Source organism: Gouania willdenowi, chromosome 9 (genome assembly GCF_900634775.1).
Source record: "Gouania willdenowi chromosome 9, fGouWil2.1, whole genome shotgun sequence".
NCBI lineage: Eukaryota > Metazoa > Chordata > Actinopteri > Blenniiformes > Gobiesocidae > Gouania > Gouania willdenowi.
Window position 1 is genome coordinate 4,494,428 of NC_041052.1, and position 15,595 is coordinate 4,510,022.

The 15,595-nt window shown below is 36.2% G+C and overlaps 1 protein-coding gene across 5 annotated transcripts in view; it reads left to right on the forward strand.

Annotated features, from left to right (window-relative positions):
* The window catches only part of dmxl1 (Dmx like 1), a 70,001-nt gene that overhangs the window by 38,826 nt on the left and 15,580 nt on the right, over positions 1-15,595 (forward strand). For 4 of the 5 annotated variants that reach the window (XM_028458035.1, XM_028458037.1, XM_028458039.1 and 1 more), the window contains 11 exons: positions 641-717; positions 3,644-3,765; positions 6,407-6,664; positions 8,045-8,235; positions 8,447-8,595; positions 8,776-8,861; positions 8,955-9,156; positions 9,756-9,873; positions 11,486-11,548; positions 14,348-14,434; positions 15,278-15,396. In XM_028458035.1, the coding sequence (XP_028313836.1) occupies positions 641-717; positions 3,644-3,765; positions 6,407-6,664; positions 8,045-8,235; positions 8,447-8,595; positions 8,776-8,861; positions 8,955-9,156; positions 9,756-9,873; positions 11,486-11,548; positions 14,348-14,434; positions 15,278-15,396 (1,472 nt within the window). The remainder of the gene's footprint in view (positions 1-640; positions 718-3,643; positions 3,766-6,406; positions 6,665-8,044; positions 8,236-8,446; positions 8,596-8,775; positions 8,862-8,954; positions 9,157-9,755; positions 9,874-11,485; positions 11,549-14,347; positions 14,435-15,277; positions 15,397-15,595) is intronic. The other variant, XM_028458040.1, reaches the window with a different exon arrangement.

The following is a 15,595-nucleotide window of genomic DNA, read 5'->3' on the forward strand; positions in this document are numbered from 1 at the left end:
AAAAAACACACCCTAAATTGGGTTTCACTTTTTTTAGTGCGTTGTTCAAACTAAAAACATACCCGTCTTGCCTTGGTGCAGGCAATGTCATGAATCATGTCCTCGTATGTTAGTTTTTCACCACTGCTGTTGTTTATGCTTTTCACTGCCAAACTGCTTGCCCTTTATTATTTTTTAGCCAAAAACATTTTATTTAAATGGGTAAAAGTTAAATAAATAAATAAAATAAAATTTTTAATACATTTGATGACAATTTATCTGATTATTTGTTAAATCATAATTAAATTTATTGCAAAGCTGTAAAGGAGAAAATGACAAAACTATTTATTTGTGGGTTTGATTAGACAATTTGATGAACCTCATGTGGGACTCATTGGTCACTAGTTAAAATGGTCCCCACATATAAAATAACACCAGTGCTGCAACCGCAGATAGTCGAACATATGATCAAAGTAAACAAAACTTGTCGAAACAATATTAACGTAACCATATCCGTCACCAGAAAGAGGCAATAGAATCGACTGCATTCAGGAGAAATATGAAACAGACGCTGCACAGACTGAGGAAAAAAAAACCTTAAAAGATAAGGAGACGTTTTCTTGTTTTGTTTTTAAATTTTGTTGTTTTGACTTTCCTTTAGATATACGTGTTGCACACCTTGGCTGCCTCCCTGTCTGCCTGTATCTATCAGTGTCTGTGTGATGGACACACATACAGGTAATTCATCTGTTTATCTATCTCTATGACAGTTGTTGGAAACACTACAGCTATTGCTTTTTAAAATCTTTTTTCTCTTGGAGCAAAAACCGTCTATCGTTAATATGTTATACACAAAATAAATCCAAAAACAGTTAAAATGAAACACAATACTATAACAAAAATACACATAATCACCACATAATAACTCAAATTGACTCCAAAAGACACAAATCCACACCTAAACAATACAAAATGACTCCAAAAACACAGAATACTACAACGAAAATATAAGAGTACTCCAACTACACACACAAAGATACAAAATGATTTCAAAACCCTACAAAATGACTCCAAAATTGCACAAAATGACAACAAAAATACACAAAATGACTCCAAAACCAGAACAAATGCTCAAATGGATATTATTCTAGATGACATGAGTGTTGATGTCAGATCAGACGATCTACATTTTTATGGCCCTGCTGTGATAAAAGTTCTATATCTCTAAAATATTGGGAAAGACGACTGCTAACAGGGTTGCCTTATATTGAGTGAGTAATTCACACTTTAATTGAGACAACTTTAATGAAATAAGACTCATCTTTTAGGATCATATAATCAAGGTTTGTGTTTTACAGTGAGCCATCATGGAGGCAGAGAAAATCAAACTTCCAGCGCAGGAATGTGACAGTCACTTGTCTGTTTTGATCATGTAGGGAATGAATAATGAACGCTGGCTGGCTGTGGTTTGTTATTCCTACTGTAAATACTTAATCAGACTTTGGGCTTTTTGACAGACAGGAGAACCATTTCTTATTTAAGGCTCTCATGTACCAGAGCTCCCTATCACTTTAACAACAAGCTGGTGGGATTCAAACTTTGGAGGGATTTGTGGGAGGACAGTGTTGGGGGGGGGGTGGGGGGGGGGAGAAGAACCCGTTTGGCCTACAGCTAAGTTTCTGTGTGAGTTACTGTCACAGTTGTGTCAGATTTCCCTGTGATGTACAGAATAATTGGAACTGATGCTTGAACAGGCGGGGACTTTCAGTCACAGAGTGGCAGGGTTGCTTGTTTCAGTTAGATAACGTGTCAGAAAGGATGACTGGCTTTCTTTCAGCCTTGATGAGAGAAAACATTTATAAATGTTTCACTTGAAGCTATGTTTTCTAAGCGATGTGATTAATTAAACACTGAAAACGTTTTTTCCATCAAAACTATTTTCTATTAATGCTAATTAAAATACAAACTCCCTTAGTTGTGACTGCAAATGTTTGATCGTATCTTTTTCTCAGGGTTATTAAGAGGAATTATTATTATTATTATTATTATATAGGAATATCTTGCAGTTTAAAGGGGTCATTTGACCGCTGGATCTAATTTCTTATTCTAAATTTCACTGGATGTGATTTTTGTTACAGGGATGTATTAGTCTCTGCAGAAGCTGTTGGAGACTATAATATTTGTAATTTAGAGGAGTTTCCGCTCGTGACACGCCACTTTTCAATGTTAAACTCAATATTCCTCCGGCATTTACCCTTGGTATCACCATTTAAGGGTCATGAACTGAGACAGCTCAAGAGAAATGACGAGCAAACACGCAAAGCAGAGTAAAAAGGAAACCACGTGTGCAAACGATTCATCTACTAGCGATTTTAGCATGGCAGCGCTAACTAGCTTGCTTGAAAATCACAAGACGGACTTGTCTTTTGAGCCCTGGAAGCCAAAATCATTTAAAGACAGTGTCGGCCTCTGACATGAATAAATCCAAGATTTTTTGCTTGATAAAAGGATTAGATTAGCTAGAACTTTATTGATCCCTTGGGAAAACTCAATTTCTTCAGGGAAATTAAATTTCCAGAAGCATTAAAAGGGTTGTAACAATATCTAAATACAGAATGTAGAGAATATACAAAAACTGATGCTAAGTGTATTGCAGGTTCCACTCCGTTTGTTGACATTGTCTGGAAAGTTTTACAAGTTGAATTGTGGGATGTGGAGTTGGATGCATGTAGACAGATGCATAGAAATGTTTGTACTTCATTCTTACTGTAAATGTTGGCGTTTGCCCCCAAAAACTCTGACAAAGTGACTTCCCAACACATTTCTGGTGTTTTTACTAGAAGTTGTGGTAAAAATAATGGCAGATGTTTATTTTAGGGTTTATGCGGAAAGATCCAAATCACAGGGAATTCTAGGAAAAAACGTAGAGCAAAAATATCAAGCCAATCACTGTCCTCCTTGTTTGGCGAAGAAACACAAGAAATCCCTGTAAGAATGAAGGAAAAACACTTCTATGCATCCATCTACTGTTTCCAGTAGAGATTGAAACAAAATTTTGAGCAGAAATTTCAAGCATATGATCATTGGAACGTCCATGTCACAAAAACCACAACCTGTTTTTATTTGATAAAAATGAAAATTTCCATCATGCTTGATTTCACGGATTAAAGATGTGAGTGCCTCGCACACCTTCTTATTCTCCATCTGAAAGATGTTGCATTTTGAAAACGAGGCGTTTAGGTTCACAGAACATGAAAGGGTGACACATTGGATGTTCCAAAGATTTTTTTGGACCCTTAAGGGACTTCCCCATTTCATTTTCCACCTCTTCCATACAAAATCCACTTGATGCAAGAGCTTGACTGGCATTTTCTTCATCATTTCGTCTCTGATATCAAAGAACGAGCGCGGATAGACAGCTAACCTGAGACTTGGCCTTTTTCTATTTGATGTCTCTACAGAGGAGAGCTTGACATCTGTGTCTATTTCCTACAACTTTGTCTCAAAAAGCAAAACATTTGAAGAAAGACACTTTGAAATAGTTTTGACATATTTACAACAATTGACCCAGTTTTTCTGTCTTTCCCTCTTTGTCTGCATGCCTAGCTTTGTGACTTCCTCCTGACTCTGTGGACTCTTGTGTTTTTCTGTTTTTCTCCCTCAGCCATGTGAACCATTTTACAGGAACTGTGTATCAGAGTGTTTTACTGTCTCAGAAACAGCCTCTCAGAACTCTAAGCATGGAGGACTCTGTTCAACCCAACACATCCCCAGCTCAGTGGCCAGGTAAGGACACAAAAAGCAACTTTTGAATGAAATTCAGAATCACCTTACATTTTTAAGAAATCGAGGATGCAAAGAGAAGATAACTTTGTCTTACAACCCAAGCTTTTCCCTAAACAAGACTTTACTATAAGACAGGGGTGTCAAACTCATTTTCACTCAGGGGGCCAAACACAGAGCAGTTTGATCATAAGTGGGCCACAGATTTCAGGTGGGGGAAACAAACAATTTCAACATTATTGTGCCCTAGTTTGCACTTCCCATTATATATGTTTTAAGGGTCAAATACGTGACGCCTAAATATTCTTTTCAACTGCATTTCTTTCAGTTAAAAAAGGTTTAGATGCATTAAGATATCATGTATATGTAGTACTTTAGTATAAATGTGACTGTGAGGGAATGGAATTGTAGGCAATTTCCCGTACAGTACCTGAACACAACATTACACGCACAAGAGTGTGATGACTGCAGTAGCTGCGGGTTCAGCAATGGCTGATAGAACCGATGGCACGCAGGAACTGTGTGAACAAATGTAGAGCCCTGTCACATAGAGCTACTTTTGAATTTGTGCATAAAAAGAAAAGAAAAGCTGTAAGGTTGTAGTTTTCATGATGAAGATATTTGTGAAACAAATGTTGCTACAATACAAACAGCTGGATGTTGGTTTGATATATTTGTTAGTTTGTTATTATCATCATCATTATTATTATTATTATTATTATTATTATTATTATGTCAAATAAATATGATAAATCATAACATTTTGAGATTTTATTATCATTTATTACCATACAAAAGTACCTAAAATTGGTACCGTTGAGTGTTAATACCAAATCACAGCTACCGAGTATCGGTTCAAATGTGGAACTTACTCATCCCTACTTATGTGTAATTATTTCTGTTATTCAAAGTGTCAAATTACCATGTGGTACGACTGACTGGCCATGACTGCTGTTTTGACAAAATCTTTAAAATTACTCTTAATCTATTCACATTCATTTTCTGCCCTATTTTAGTTTTATTATAGTCCTGTATACAATTTCTATTATTATATCCATCGTATTATTCATGGAGACTTTGCCCGATGATGCCCAATTTATGAAATATCACGCGATGAAAATCCTTATACATTATTGACCCATAAACAGTTTGAAAGGCACTGACAATATCCAAGCAATAAGTGACTTGCAATTTTAAAAAAATAATAATTTATGGCAATGTTATAGGGTTGTTTGTGGGAAAATTGCAGGAAGTTAGAAAAAAATAGAGTTCTTTGAACCATTTGTGACAGCAGTCATGTGATATACGCATGGGAAATAGCAAGCTCCTGCATATTATTGAGTTAACAAATTTATGATTTTGGTAAGACGGAGATCAAAAATGGATTTATTTGGTATGTTACACAGTGATATGTGCTTTTTCTCTTATTTTTACTTTCCTCCTCGGGCAATTTGAATGCTTTTATGGGCTTGGTCTTGCCCCCCGGGCCTTGAGTTTGACACGTGCTCTAGAGTTTAAGCACGCAGTATCATCCGGCTCTGCAGAAACACTAACCTGAGCTGAAGTTTGATAATAGTTTGTGGAGATGCAGGTTCACAGCAGATGTTTTCTGCACTCTTGCATTTTGTAAATGGGACTTTGCCTTCAGGGCCTCATATGAGAGAGCATTTCTTACTCCTGTCATCTTAGTCTAACTATAACTCTCTCAGGCAGAAACTCTTGAGGGCAAACCTCACCCAGAAATATGAGTTTTCACTTTGCAGCGACAGCTTTGGTGACAGAACGCAGATAAAACGACAATGAAGTCATGCTTCGTCACAACTTTGCAATACAAACAGTTTTACAGCAGAGCGACCTTGTACACACTCTGAAGTGGCTTTTGGTCTTTCCCGCCTTCTAAAATTTCTTCCAATCCTTTAAAACAGACATAGGCAACTGGGGGCCACATTTGGCCCTTTTTTGTGCAATTTTGTGTGGCCCCCAAAGTTAATGAGCAAGATTACTCCAAAAACACACAAAATGATAAAAAGAAACCAAAAACAGCAACAACAAAAAACTGAAATGACTCCAAAATACATAGAAAGTTACAGAAAAATAAGTACAAAGATCAACAAAAAAAACACAAGATGACTACTAATGAAAATTATACCAAACAACTACAAAAATTACTCAGAAACACACAAAGTAACTTGTAATACACCAAACAACAAAACTATATAGAGTGACAGAAAACTATGCAAAACGACAACAAAAATGTGCAAAATTAGTCTAAAAACACAACAACACATTAAACGACAAGAAAAATACACAAAAAATATCAAATATGCACCAAACAACAAAAAATTGAGAAAAACAGCTGAAATACACAAAACAATAACTCAAACTCTTTGTTGTTTTCTGCATTATTGCTCATATTGGTTCTCATTCTCAACAATGAAAAGAATGATTGATAATTTGGCCCTCGGATCAGAAGAATCACATTTTTTTGGCCCCTGTTGTGATGGAAGTTGCTGATTTCTGCTTTAAAGTGTGTGGTACCATGATCAGAATCATTGATCTAGATAACTGCCAATATCTGGCACAGAGCAGATTTGCTCTGTGAGGGCTATTGTTAATCTATGTGCTGTCCCTGATATCTTTCCAGGCATCGCGTCTCTGATTCGTCAGCTAAGCTCAGCCGGTGAGGAGAGCCAACCGGCCTTAGCCGTGCTGCTGTGCGAGATCCTGACCGCCGTCTTCCTCAGTTTGTTTGTTCACGGCTTGGCCACTCACTCCTGCAACGAGCTGTTTCGCATTGTGGCCCACCCGCTCAGTAGCAAGCTCTGGGTGACTGTGTTTGGAGGAGGCGCCCGCAACCCCATAATACAGAAACCAAACAGCCCTACAAGAACGCCCCCACCAGGTTATTATTTCCTCTCCACCAGGGAGGTTTTATTTTGGAGCTAACGGAGCAGCTAAATCAAAGCAGTAATGCTAAATTAGCTTGGTTTACCATCTGTGGATTATTACATTATAAATGTGGCAGCTGTTTACTCCGTACACATACGTTCTGTCACAATCTCTCATCATTACCAAACATAAATCTGCTGCATTAGTGTTGTGCAATTCAATCATGTTGAGTCAGGATTGGGGTCAATTACATTTTTCAGTTACACACTTTAAATGACCCATGTTCAATTACAATTCAATTTACAATTAAATTACAATTATTTTGTATCCTCAGAAAGTCAATTGCAATTACGTTTTAAATTGTTCAATCACAATTAATCATGATTACTGAGCCTGTAAAGAATAACCTAATAATAGGTAACCTTCCTCTTGTGTTAGCTTTCTGTTAGCATCTCTTATTATAACGTGTTTTAAATTACACTAAAAACAATTATCTATCAACTAATTTCTTTTTTAGGCTTCCTAATCAATGAAAATATAGGTTTTAATGTTTTTATTTTAGGTGTCTGAGCTTTTATTGTGTTAGGACTAGGGCTGAACGATTAAATGCATTTGCGATATTATAGCGATATCATAAAAATGCGATTTTCTAATCTCAAAGGCTGCATTTTTTTCTTTTTCCTTTTTTTTTCTTGTCCTGTTAAGTTCAGAGAGTGTTTAAGAAGTGCAGTCCACATGTTTACATGTTTCATGATACGTGAAGTTAGTTAGTTATGTTGAAGAGATAAAGCTACAGATTTGTTTGCTTTATTGTTGTAATCTGTGCTTTAAAATGTATATTTTATATTTATTAGAAGTTTAAATAAATCTTAAATTGTTTATTATGAAACAGATTGATTTATTTATTGTGTTCATTGAAAAATACATGACAAGAGGCCCTTGAAAAAATAGTTGCATATTAAATCGCAATCGCGATTAGATTATTTTCCAAAATCGTTCAGCCCTAGTCAGGGCACCCCTTTATTACAATTTATTTTCAATAGTGAAATGTGAGAAAGCTTACTATGAAACATATTTTGTATAACTGTACATAGAACTGGAACATGGTTCCCCAGTTTTGCGTTAAATTACAAATTTTGTAGAATTTTCATGGAAATTACAATTACAGTCAATTATCTGAACTCAATTACAACTTAACTAGAATTACGACAGCGACAGATTTTTGAAATTACAATTATGCCATATTTGTAATTAATTGTCAATTACGTGATTACAACTGTAATTTACCCTGTGTTCAGTTGGCTTTTTTGCTTTTCACAACAACATTCTAATAGATTTAAGCTTGTTGAAGCTGAGTTGTGCGATATTTAACTCTGTTTTCTGCCGCCCTCAGCCTCCCCCAGTGGCTCAGACAGGAAGTCCAGAAGGTTCAGGCTTCTCTCGTCCCGTAGCGGATCCAAAGAGGAGTCTATAACGGAGAGGGAGGGCCCGTCCAGTCCTGTGGTGAAGCAGGAGGCTTTTTCAAACTTCAAAGAACAGTTTGTCGCTCCAGAGCTCAGCATTTGGGATTACTTCATTACAAAGGTAATCCTTCCAGAGTGCTGGTCAGATGTTTAGTCATAGGATGCACCCACAAATATTTTAACATTTTGTTAAATATTTATCAGAGTAACCCGATCAAGCTGTAAACGTCTCAATTTTCTAAATTTAGACATTTTATGGCTGTTTTTTATGGCCGTCATTGGTTGTTTTTGATTGTCGTGTCTTCTCATGTCACTTTGTTTTGGCATTTTAGCCTTCTTTGCCACCCTCTGAAAACGGCGTGGATTACGACTCTGAGGAAAGCTACGACAGTGACGATGAGGACGATGAAGATGATGAATACGAAGATGTATTTGACCCAAATTCTCCAAAACGAGAACATTCAAACAACAACTCTTACAGGTAATGTCATTGCACAGTGTGTAAAAGACTTTCATTGTTCAAGCTGCTGGTGATGATCATTTTTTTATCAGATAAAAAGATAGTGTAGACCTCATAGATCAGTGATTCACAAACTTTTTGGGCTCATGTACCCCCTTTCTCTTAGTTTATCAGTAATTGGGTTTTTTGTTCTCTTTGAAGTTGGTGTTTGATGCGTCTGACCATGATCCAGCTGGTGTTGGTCAACCTCAAATCCTTTTACCCGATGGCAGGGTACGACCTGTTAGGTAAGGATGGTATCACACCACACAGCCCTGGGTGCAGACAGAGTAGAGCTGCCCTAGTTTCACTGCCACCATGTTTTGTTTCTGTGTGCACAGATCTGCCCGTGGCTTCTCCTCTGTGTCACTCTGTACTGAAAACGCTGCAGCGATGGGAGCAGGTTCTACAGAAAAGGCTGGAAATCTTCGGGGGCCCGCCTTCCAAGTACATCTCCACTCATCTCCAGGATGAAACGGCCACACAGGGACCTGCCCTCCTTCGACACAAAGCCCTGTTTGAACCATCCAATACTCCATTTAGGTAAAATTATTAAACACTAAAAAACATTATCAGGCTTTTGTTAACATTTAGCTTTTTTTTGGTTCCTTCTGCATTTGATGGCCATGAATACATTTTGGTATGGTCTGCAAAAGACTTCTCATCAAAACATTTAATTCATTAATTTTGAGTAATGTAGCACCAATTACAATACAGCCAACTGTTTTACTGCTCACTTCTAACAGGAAACCTCAGTGGAAGGAGACTCAGAGGTGGAAACCATCTGGCTTCAAAGCAGGCTGAAGCAATTTAGTGAAGAGCAAACAATTTAAAAAATAGGAACGGTTTAAATTGAGTCCAAACAGTGAAGAGTATGCCAGTTTCTTCATTAAAACATGGAGCAGATGGTTAAAGTGTTCAGATATAAAGCTGGACAAGTTAAGGTCAACCCAATGTTCACCACAAGGAAAGCCTTCAAGTGTTGTTTAACAGTTATTTTTAACTGTGACCTTTAGCATTTCTTTAGGCCAGTGAAGGCTGCACAGAAGCACTTAATTGTTCACTTAGATCCAGCTTCTCGTTTCATGATGTTTTCAGGCTGATTTAATAAGTGCTGCTGTTTTTTGTGGTTTCATTTCCAGATCGAGCCACCACTCAGCACTGCCGGTCAGACGCCTTTGGCTGTTTTTGGTGAAGCAGGAAGAAATCCAGGAGACTTTTATCAGAAACATCTTCACTAAGAAACCTGGCTCCAATCAGGTAAACAAGCTTTATACAATTAAACGTTTCCATTTCCCACCATGATTAGCTTTTTAATCATCACAGAATAGCATCGAGATCATTTTACTATCAAGATTTAAACAGCGCTTCATTATTAGCCACCAAGCAACCTGCACTGGTATTTGGGTGGCCAAGAGGCGGAACTTTTTGAATTTGTGAGTATTCTAAAATATTAACTTTTCATGGGAATTATTTATTGGAATTAAGCACAATTTGGGAGTCATTCAAAAAAACTGATTATATATTACATTATATTTTAGATCAGGGGTGTCAAACTTAATTTAGTTCAGGGGCTAAATACAGAGAACTTTATTCTCAAGTGGGCTACATATTTCATGTGGGACAAAAACTAATTTCAACATTATTTTGCCTAGTTTGCACTTCTATGTTTAAATGAAATACAAAATATGTAAGAAACCGACAATATCCAAGCAATGCGTTACAGATATCAGTCCCAAAAGGGTCTTCACTTTAAATTTTCTTGATTTTGTCACCAATTTTTCTTAATTAAAGAAAATGTTTTGTAATAATTTGAGGAAAATGTAAACTTTTTAGATTTTTCTTCAACAGTTTAACATAAAAAAATTACAAATTGTTGAGTTTTATTCACATAAAGATTCATGTTTTCCATGTCATTTATACTTTCTTCTGAAGGCCGAATTGAAAGTTGCAAAGGGCCAGATTTTGCCCCGAGCCTTGAGTTTGACACATCTGTTTTAGATGATACTTTGAAAATTTCCCATTAATTTCCATAGAACGTTTCCCAATTTCCCCATAATTTTGCAATCCTAGTAAAAATGTTAGAAATGTTTTGTATCTTAACTGTATTATTTTTTTTGACTGGATGCTAATATTCACGTTTTGATATGATGCAGTTATGAGGACTACAATAGTAAGGGTTCACCAAAACCTAAATTCATGATGTCATTTATTGTAGTATCTTCAAGTACTTTACTGTATCCCTAGAATCCTTCCAACCTAAGATAACAGGTTATACATATAAATAAACCACAAACAGTGATTAAAGGTGTTAAAGTTGTGTTACAAATTTTTTCATTATGTTCAGTAAATAAACACACAAAACCCATTGATTCAAAATATTTCTAGATGTTGAAAATTAGACAAAACATTCCTGAACACTCATGTAGCAATTTGAACAATTTAACTTTTTGAGATATGATCAACAGAGTGCCGAGACGTTTTTTTAGTTTGATCACTACTGCTGAAGCAAAACAAAACCGAATATACTAATTCTAAAAATACTTCTCATGAATAGTTTATATTTTTGAATATTCCTCATCTTAAGTTCCTGTGGACATTTACTGGTAATTTCCCACCCCTTTGCAACCCTAATTGTTATTGGTATGTGTGCAATTTGTTTTGCATGCCAGCTTCGTGTAACGCCACTGCGTCCCTTTGCATGTTTGATTATTTAATTTCCATTGAAGTAATAACACTGTGTTTCATTAACAGCGCTGTACTTCAGTGTCTCTGATTGCCTGCATGGTTTTACTGCTGGTTTCTGTTGTTGTTTTATGTTGTGTGTCGTGTGTCACCCCCCACCTTGTGCTGCATCCCCAATCTTATAAAGACACTTGAGGACAAGACTGACAATATGAAATATTCATGGATGGACGAGACAGGAAACAACCAGGTACTGCTGTTTCAGATGAATAGTCGTCTAACGGAGTGTGACAGGCTGGGAAATCAAACGTCAGTCACTTTTAAGAAGCTTTAAAACATATTATGATCAAAACCAATTAAAAGATAATTAGCTGATTAAACATTAGTTAATTCACCTTTGACAATTTACTGTTTTGATTATAAAATATTTTGTCTAATGTGTTTTTATAAAATATAAATATATGCTATTTTTTTTATCAATTTTATTTTTAATGCACTATAAGAAAGTGCTACAGGTAAAAAAAAAAAAAAAAAAAAAAAAATTTGAATAAGCAGCACACTCAATTGGTTAAGATGAATGAAGGATATTTTAAATTCAAACTACCGTATTTTTCGGACTATAAGGCGCACTTAAAATCCTTTAATTTTCTCAAAAATCGACAGTGCGCCTTATAATCAGGTGCGCATAATGTATGAAATTAATGTCAAAATGTTTTGGGACAACTTTGGTAAACGATGAAGCTGCACCTCTTGATTGATTTTTGGCGCTTTAGGACTACCGTAGTCAGGCGCCTCGTGGAGTGATATACTGAACATACTGAACTGAAAAAGTGTGTGTAATGTTCTATATTTTATGTGTTAAACTTGAAAAATGTTGAGAGTTATTGTTAATGAGTTGAATAAAGTTTGACTTATCTGACTATTTTGTTTTGCTTAATGAGCCTTAATAATAATAATAATAATAATAATAATAACAATAACAACAAACCGGTGCGCCTTATGTATGAAAATATACCCGATCAGACTCATTCATTGATAGTGCGCCTTATAATCCGGTGCGCCTTATAGTCCGAAAAATACGGTAAGTCTCTGAGGTGTTTAGCGGCACAGTTTAATGACTGTAAACAAGCTGAGTTTTATGCAAAATGGTTCCAACGGCTCAACCCAATCCTGCACATCTTTTTGGGTGCAGTGGATTGGCCCTGGTGCATTATGGGCAGTGATTTGTGTAATAATCAGTGTTACCTCCACCTAACACATGTCAAATAGGTTAAAAAGCACAGGATTTTGGTAAGATTATGATGTTGATGTTCCTGATTTTTTTTTTTTTGCAGCAGGTGAAAATGTTGATTGCGTTAAAGAAGAGTCCAGCAACAGAACAACTCTTTACACCACATCACATGCTTATTTTGTAACCAACTCCTAACTTATAATAAGAGTGTTTAGACAAGCTTACTGCTAATGTTTAAGCTACTGAAACCATTCTCTATTAGTTATTAAACATAACTGCAGCAGTAATTAGAAAAACATATAGTAATAATAATACATTTTATTTGAAAACCAGAGTCTTTCAGGTCACCCAAGTTCCTTTTACAAAGCATCTAAAACCACAATAAAAGTTAAGCTACAACAGTAAACGTTAGGCTAAAACACAGCGACAGGGCAGAGGTGGTCAGGTGAGAAATGCTGTTGGGTCCATATTCCTGAGATCTGGAGGTATTAATATTATTGATTAGGACATTTTCATGCATTTATCATTTATTAGAAGATTTTTTTCAGGGTTGGGGTAACAGGGTTATGTGTAAGATGATAAATCCCTTTGATATACACCTGTTTGCAATTAGTTCCAAACAACTCGACACAAATTCGTGCCACACAGCACGAAAAACATGAGAAAATCGTGACAGTTTCACGATCCCTGTGTGACTGGGCTGTGCTTTAAGCCAAACGATTCGGCTGGATCAAAGAAATCTTAGAATTGATCAAATGTTTTTTTTATTGATGGTGTAGTTGTGTATTGTATCAGTTTCACGGTTCATTACTGAAGTAACTTCAAATATTTTTTAAAGACTATCTATGAATGTATGATGTTGAATGCTGCACGAAAAAAAAAAGTGAATATTTTAATTTCATGTTCAGAAGCTCAAAACAAATTAATCAAAATTTCTAATTATTGGAGAAAAGTAGAAATATCGTCCTCATAAGAAATCCAAGCTCCACATTAATGCCAGATCCGAGCGCGCTCAGCTGCATGAATAAATCATTTATTAAAAATACAAGAACATGACTCCATACGACATAAAAGTGCCTCACTCAAATAGTGCAGCACAAACATGACACTCAATAAAACATGCATACATCATCGGACCATACAGTGTACAGTACAAATTAAATGATGGTTACCAGTGGGATCACGCCATGTCACATACGTTCGTCTTTTACATTGAAACAGTAAACACGACCCGTCGTACATAATCTTAAACCTGATTGCTGTGATCTTGACAGAAATATTGTATGTGTTCTTTTAAGGCCACGGGCTCTAAATGTAGCTGTCACTTTGACATTAATCTCACATTTCTCGATATTCATGTGATGGAGGGCGTGAACCATGGATCCATAAATCTTGCATTGCACTGTAAACTGAAGCTTCATAAAAGTTTTCTCATCTTCTGGCTTCGACTTTAGTCAGGTTTAGCTACCCGTTTAGCTCAATGTTAATTAACCCAGTTTCATGAGCAATCATCTATTAGGCTTCTAATTATTACGCTCAATGCAGTCACATTAAATCTGCGTTTTAACAAGGATTTAATCACAGCCAATTTTCTTTATCTGAAAATAAAATATAACTATTTCCTGGTTCGTGAATGCAAGAACTGTTCAAATAATGTTTCACTTTCCATTATAAAATGCACTATTAGATACTTAGATGATTAAACTTCTTCAAAAGTCATGTCAGGCCATTGATTCCTGAGATTTAGTTTTTTCTCTGCTAATATTTTGATGGATGTGTGTGTGTGTGTGTGTGTGTGTGTGTGATTGTGGTCTGCAGACAGAGTCGGACATGGGCAGCCCTGGAGGAAAGTCACGCATCATCCACAAGGAATCTGACATTATCACAGCATTTGCAATTAACAAGGTAAAGACCCTTTCACAAAGAAGTCCACGCGCATGAAAAAGCGATAAGAAAAACAAAATGATGAAAGCAATAACTTTCCCGTATACAGATTGATTAGCAGACATAATCTGCTGTGGTATTCGCCTCAGTTTGTTGGAAACAAAGCAGCTATTAAACATTGCTGAACAGTAGGAAATTGCATCACAGTTTTCTGGGAAACCCAAAAGTGTTGCATCCTCAGTCACCAGAATTTTTGCTCGGCATTCACTGATTTGCCAAATAGAAATGGGACGACTATCCTAAATGATTGAATTTAAGTGTTCCACTTGCACTGCTTTTGTGAAACTTCTTAAATACAAAAAATAGAACAGTAGGGTACATTTTAGGGTATTTAGGGGTTCTCCCAACAATTTTCTACAAGTGAAAACACCAGAAATGTGTTGGGAAGTCACTTTGGCAGAGGTTTTTTTTTTTTTTTTTGGCAAACACAATAAATTACAGTAAGAATGAAGTAAAAAACATTCCTGTGCATCCATCTATGGTACTCCACATTCCACAATGCAATACTGTTCACTATGAAGATTAATACAAACTTTTGAGCTGCATTTTCAACCTATTTTAAACTGTCATTATTCGATTAGAAAAAATATTGTTTCAAGTAGCTTTGATTTTGTAGCTTGACAATGAATTTTAAATGGTATTTCAATGGTTTTAGGCTTTTATATTAAATGGTTTAGCATTGTCCTGAGCTGTTCTAAGAAATTAGGGTGCTTATCTGAACACACAACAATTATGAATCTCTGTGTCTCCATTCTTTATCTGTTTCTTCATCTCTTTCCTTTATACTTCCTGACTTCCTCCCAGGCCAATCGTAACTGTCTGGTCATGGCCTCCACCCACGATATTCAGGAGTTGGATGTGTCGTCCATCTTGGCCACACAGATCTTGACGTGGATTGATGACGAAGAGGCCGAGGTCAAAAGGTGAGAAAGTTAGGCTTATATTTCCCCACATTGTACTTGTTGTGATTAACAGCTGCTAGTTCACCCTGATTAGCATCAACTTTATCAAGTGTTGGGGTTCAGCAATGTGGTTGGATTAGAAGGGGCTGGTTATGTACATTAATCTGCAGCGATGCGTATTCTCATTACCAACTAATTCAGCCCTTCAAAATACATAATA